Source organism: Malus sylvestris, chromosome 16, assembly GCF_916048215.2.
Source record: "Malus sylvestris chromosome 16, drMalSylv7.2, whole genome shotgun sequence".
In the NCBI taxonomy this organism is placed as follows: domain Eukaryota; kingdom Viridiplantae; phylum Streptophyta; class Magnoliopsida; order Rosales; family Rosaceae; genus Malus; species Malus sylvestris.
In genome coordinates, this window is record NC_062275.1 from 57,474 (window position 1) to 63,206 (window position 5,733).

Sequence of the window (5,733 nt, forward strand, 5' to 3'; positions counted from 1 at the left end):
AATATAAGTGAGGAACTTTAGTTGCGGCAAAAAGAGTCCGGGCAGTTTCCACAAGATGCCTGTGTTTGCGTTCAGCACACCCATTTTGTTCGGGTGTGTGAGGACAAGATAACTGATGTTGGATGCCATGTTGTGCCAAGAAAGTAGAGAACATAGTACTCATGTATTCACCACTAGAATCAGATCTCAAGGTAATAATTTTGGTGCACAGAGTATTTTCAACCAAAGATTTATATTGCATGAAGACTGATAGTACATCAGATTTGTATCTCAGAAGGTAGAACCAACAGTATCGAGTAAAATCATCCACAAATATGACATAGTACCTGAAACCATCCTGAGAAGCTATAGGTGAGGGTCCCCAAACATCTATATGAATGAGTTCTAATGGTTTCGTGGTAGTACATGCAGTGGATACAAATGGCAATCTAGAACATTTTCCTAATGCACAGGCCGAGCAAAAAGAAGAAGTCTTATGTTGGAACACGGAGATACAAGATTGAGAAGCTAGCTTATTTAAAATCTTGACTGAAGGATGGCCCAACCGTCCATGCCACAGAGTCCTGTAAGCTTTTGGAGAAGCAGTAAGAGCTGTATGCTTGTCACCATGCTGAGAAGAAGGATAAAATGGATAGAAACCATGCTGAACAGGACCTTTAAAACGCATCATCCCCGAAGAAAGATCCTTCACAGTAAAGTGAGAGGGATAAAGATGCATAGAGCATTTATTATCAATAAGAAATTGATTTACAGATAGGAGATTATGCTTCAGATCAGGCACAAATAAAACATTTTTTAGTGCAAAAGTACTATGTGAAGTTGTAATAGAAGAAGAGCCAGTGTGAGTGATAGGCAAACCTTTGCCATCACTAATATACACTTGTTCAGGTCCTATGTAGGCTTCAGGATTCTGGAGAGTGGCATAGGTGTTGGTCATATGAGAAGTGGCTCCAGAGTCGACAATCCATGGAGAATAGGAGTTTGAGGTGTTGGCAACCAACGCAGTTTGGGATGACTTGCCATTATAGTGAAGGTCCATGCGATGAGGACAGTCACAAGCTTCATGGTCAAATTGACGACATATTTGACAAGAAAGTTTCCTGTTTGATGAAAATTTTTGCCGAGTTCCCCTATTTGGACGCTGATTATTTCCTTGATTGAAAGTGGAGAATCGCTGATTGTTGTTCTGCCTGAAAGTGCCACAATAATTGTGGTTGCCTCGAGTAAAGTTGCGATCCAGTCCACGATTTTGATTGTGAGAAGAGAACGACTGCTGAGCAACATAGCCTTGAGAAATAGAAGGAACAGGCAGAGGAAGAAGACTAGTAGATGTGTTGTAGGCCTGAAAGGAAGACACCGGTGTACTTTGCTTGCGACTGGTCAGTTAGATCTCTTTGCTAAGAAGCAAACCATGAAGTTCATCAATAGTAGTTGAACCAAGATGAAACTGAATGGCATCCACAAACGAGTCAAGTTCAGGAGGTAAGCCATGTAGAATGACAGAGATCAATTCTGAATCTTCAACTGGAGCACCAGCACTAACAAGAGCATCAGCAATCTCCTCAGTGCGTTAAAGATATTGAACGGCTGTGAGATCTCCTTTGATGAGACTTCGAAGACGAGATCTAAGTTCGTGGATGTGAGAATGCGAGGCAGCAGCAAGGCAAGATTCCAATTTGGCCCATAGTTCTCAAGCCGAGGAAACTCCAACAGTATAAGGAATTAGGGATTCCGAGAGAGTTGAATTGATCCAGATGAGAATGTTTTGATCATTCTCAAACCAAGCAACATACGCCGGATTAAGACTACGATTGCCGGAGGAGTCAATGAGAAATTGAGGCGGCGCCGGCGAGGAACCGTCAATCAGACCGGTGAGATTGTAGAGACGAAAAATTGGAGCGAAAAGAGCACTCCATGTTAGGTAATTGGTAGTGGTAAGCTTAATCGGAACCATAGATCCAATGTTCTGTATGGTAATTGAGGTAAAATTCGAAGAATTAGGGTTTAAAGCTTCAGACGGTGGAAGAATTGGAGAATCCGATGCCGTAGAGGAAGAGACGGCAGGAGCCATGATCAGAGATGCAGAGAAGAGGATCAACCAGAGAAGGCGATCAAGCAGAGAAGATCAACAAGATCGGAGTAGCAGAGAAGCGAGAAGATTGGGGATCGAAGAGAGAAGTCGTCGGACGAGGACGAGTGATACCATATTGAGAAAATATATTTTCATTTCACTCAATTGAATAAGATTACAATCTGAAAGTATATATACAAGTTGTGTAGACTAAATCATAACTAACAACTTTCCTTAACCTCTAAGTATTATCCCTTGATAGTGTATTTACAATATTACCCTTAATATATACATCACGTGGGAGCCACTATTAACATGATCACATACCTTTGACACTTTGTTAAAAAATTCAATTAGAGATGTTATGTATTGAACTCAGACCAAAGATACAATACAAATAAAAATAGTTACTGAAAAGCTAAATTTTAAAACTTTTGGAGGTTCTGGGAGATCAATCCTAATAAAAAAGAAACAAAAGAAAGAGTGCTAGAAGGTGATAGATAATTGAGTCCTCGTTGTATAGTAATATACATTATTCATCCACCAATTTTACTTACGTCCAAAGCAAGCAAAACAAGATAGAAGTGTTCACCAAAAAAAACAAAATAGAAGTTCATACTACTAAAAAAATGTATAAACAAAATACTCCCCGCCCCAACTTCCCTTAACTGTAGATCGTAGCTGGCTAGTAAATTCAGGGGAGGATGGCATTGAAAACATATTACGAACTTGTCAACCCCAAGCCCTCCAAACACCACAACTTTTATAAACATCCACAAGCGAATGATTATGGGTTTCAGATCTTGAAGTACTTGTATCCATACTCTGTGTTGGTCATCCCCTCTTCCCAATCACCCATGTTACGGCCACCAAAAACTATCTGTTGAATGCCCAGATATCTGCCACCAAGAAAGCAAGGAAACAATGCTAACGTAGTCAATCTCTGTCCAGACTCGATAACTCTCTTGTTAGTTTTACTTTAGATTATTCAAACTTACTCTGTACTCAAGACTGTCAAGCAATTGAGGAGTACATCCACAGAAAAATAGTCAGCTGTACCAAGGTCTACCCTGTTGTACATGTACGTATAAGATTTTTCAAGTTTTAAATCTCATGTGGAAAAAAATTGCAAAGAACTGCAATATAAAATTCAGCTAAGTTCTACAACGCATACCAAACACGACCCCAGTTATCCTGAAACTCAACGTCGCTGATATCATGAAATGAAGATGGCATCACTTTGAAACCCTTATCCACATCATAAAGGGGATTGTACTCCATAGAAGAATTTGCCAGCTGCCATCAGTAGTTCGGTACCATACTATATTAGCATATTTCAATCTTTTTATACATAACAACAACTATTACTAAGAGGAGTGATTAAGCTCAATAACAATGTGATGATGCATAAACATTCAGCGTATGTTTTATAAAAGAAAAAGATTGCCTCTCGCATTAGGAAATTTAACTCTAGAGTCCAAACATTGTCTCGCATATTGAATTGAATAATTGCACCATACCTTCATATCTTGAATACACTTGAGGTTGTTGACTTTCTACGAAATTCTTTGTGTACGACAATTACCCAATTACTGCCCGTACGTATTTAAGATCACCAATTCGGCAAAATTACTCGGGACTAACTATATAGCATTTTGAAAATGGAGTAAAGCTGTAAGAATGTAAGGCGGCAGAGATATATAACAATGGAAATAGCCAACCTGCAGATTAGTAGAATTAAAGGCACCCAAGCGTCCCATGACATACCATGATTGAATAACCTGCACAAATATCACAATAAACCTGCAAATTAGTAGAAACAATGGAAGAGCGTTTAATGTTGGATGTTGAAAACACAGAAAGGAAGCAGGTGGACGGACATACACTGCCGAAGAGATCAACATCGCGATCAGATGGGGATCCATAGAATTCAAACCATATGTGGGAATCAAGAGGATTGAAGCTGTCAGGTATAAAACATAGTTACTGATTAAAGGAAATAAAAGTGTAAACAAGATATAAGATAGACAGATGAGAAGAAAGCTCACTCACTCTCTGAAAGTGACTTTGAAGGCAAGGACAGAACCGGTTTTGGATTTGGTGAAGTCCCTGCCCTTCTGGCGGATTCTTTCTTCGACCCTTTTCCTCATGAGCTCAGGGTTCCCAATGCTGTCTCCAAGAACCGCTCGCAGCTCACCATCGTCCTTGCAGGCGTCTTCCAACACTTTGGCCCAGGCTGGATACCTGTGAAGGCGGTCGTACTCGCGCTTCCTCTTCTCTTCACGAATTTTAACAAGTCTGCGTCCTCTGGCGGTGGTACCTGACCCTTTGGCCGCCTCGGCCTGGCATACTACTAGTGATAGGAGCCGAGGTGGTGGAGGTGGATGAGGTCGACAGTTGGTTTCTTCGTTTCTTCTTCTTCTTCCTCGTGTATTGTTGTAATTAATATTCTGTAGCGAGATAAAGCCTGAACCCTCCAGTTTGGCTCCTCCTGTGACCAAGGCCGCCATCATTTCTCAATCCTCTACTCACCTCATCCCTTCTAAATTCCATCATTTCTTTTCTTTGTCATTTATCTCCCGCAGCCGCAATGAGAGATTATTCCAACTGCAAAGCCCATTATCCATTTACCAAAGCCCAAAACCTCAATATCTTAAGACCCACCTCAGAATATATTTGTGCCCAGTTGAACTTTGGTGCAATGGGGGCATACGTGCCCTTTGACCTACTAGTTCAACTGATATCTGCTTTATTTTGCTTTTGAAATCAAAATTCTTTGCCAACTGTAGCTTAATTAAGTAGTCATCCAGTACTATGATCGGTTAGTATTCCTTTTTATTTAAAAGTGAGAGGTCTTAGGTTTGAATCTCGTATATGGCGAATTCGATACTAAATTAGGTTACCCATTATATGACTTAGTTGAACTCTCCTCCCCCTAGTGTAAAGTTATCGATGTACTCAAAAAAAAAAAAAAAAAAAAAAAAAGCTTAATTAAGTAATTTATGATGCCAAAGGACTCTCTTCTCTTGGAACTGCTACTTGGTGTTTTGAATGAATAGGGAGGGAGTTGGGACGTTTCTCTCTTGTGATAAATTGAAGAGAGTTTGGTTTCTCTTGGAAGTTGGAATAAGACAAGGCAACATCACATTTGGATTTAGTTATAGTGGCTTCAACTTCAAATTTATTATTATCAAATTTAAATTTGCTTCAATCTGCATGATATTTATTTGTTCTATTTTTGTAGTATTAATTGTGAGGTTAGATGTTGTACCGAATCAGCAATGCAGATGCTGAATCTTTTTCCTAAAGCAACAGTCATGTTAACTGCTAAGCTAACATGGCGGTAGGTCATAGACACACCACCATTGAAACAGATGAGATTTCACAAGTTTCACTCATTCCCTGGAGGGGAGGCCCTTCCGCCACAAAACACACACACACACACACACACATAAATCAGCGGAGAAGAGGAACAAATTTGCTTCCTCCAGATTGTTATTGATTGGAAATCAAGTTTTGGCAAATGCTAAATAGGAACTCGTAGATTGTAAACCATGAATGCGCCAAACATTAATGAGAGAGATCGCTCATCAACACCATTAACATTCAAATCTGTTCATTCAAATTTCAGAGTTACACTTGCACACACAATGACAGAAGTA

The 5,733-nt window shown here is 39.8% G+C and overlaps 1 protein-coding gene across 1 annotated transcript; it reads right to left on the bottom strand.

Annotated features, from left to right (window-relative positions):
* Positions 1-2,555: 2,555 nt before the first annotated feature.
* Positions 2,556-4,627, bottom strand: LOC126607094 (uncharacterized). Its single transcript, XM_050274534.1, has 6 exons — positions 4,124-4,627; positions 3,956-4,034; positions 3,793-3,852; positions 3,246-3,367; positions 3,070-3,141; positions 2,556-2,970 (listed from the first exon to the last, which is right to left on the bottom strand). Exons 1-6 carry the CDS (start codon positions 4,582-4,584, stop codon positions 2,868-2,870), a joined length of 897 nt encoding a protein of 298 aa, XP_050130491.1. The 5' UTR covers positions 4,585-4,627; the 3' UTR covers positions 2,556-2,867.
* Positions 4,628-5,733: the final 1,106 nt, after the last annotated feature.

What these genes read in the sequence shown, in the direction of transcription:
- LOC126607094 (XM_050274534.1), bottom strand. Translation starts at nt 4,584, where the DNA reads ATGATGGCGGCCTTGGTCACAGGAGGAGCCAAACTGGAGGGTTCAGGC. An exon ending in GATAACTGGGGTCGTGTTTG is followed by an intron (nt 3,142 to 3,245) that starts GTATGCGTTGTA and finishes CATGTACAACAG; the next exon opens with GGTAGACCTTGGTACAGCTG. An exon ending in TTGACAGTCTTGAGTACAGA is followed by an intron (nt 2,971 to 3,069) that starts GTAAGTTTGAAT and finishes TCTTGGTGGCAG; the next exon opens with ATATCTGGGCATTCAACAGA.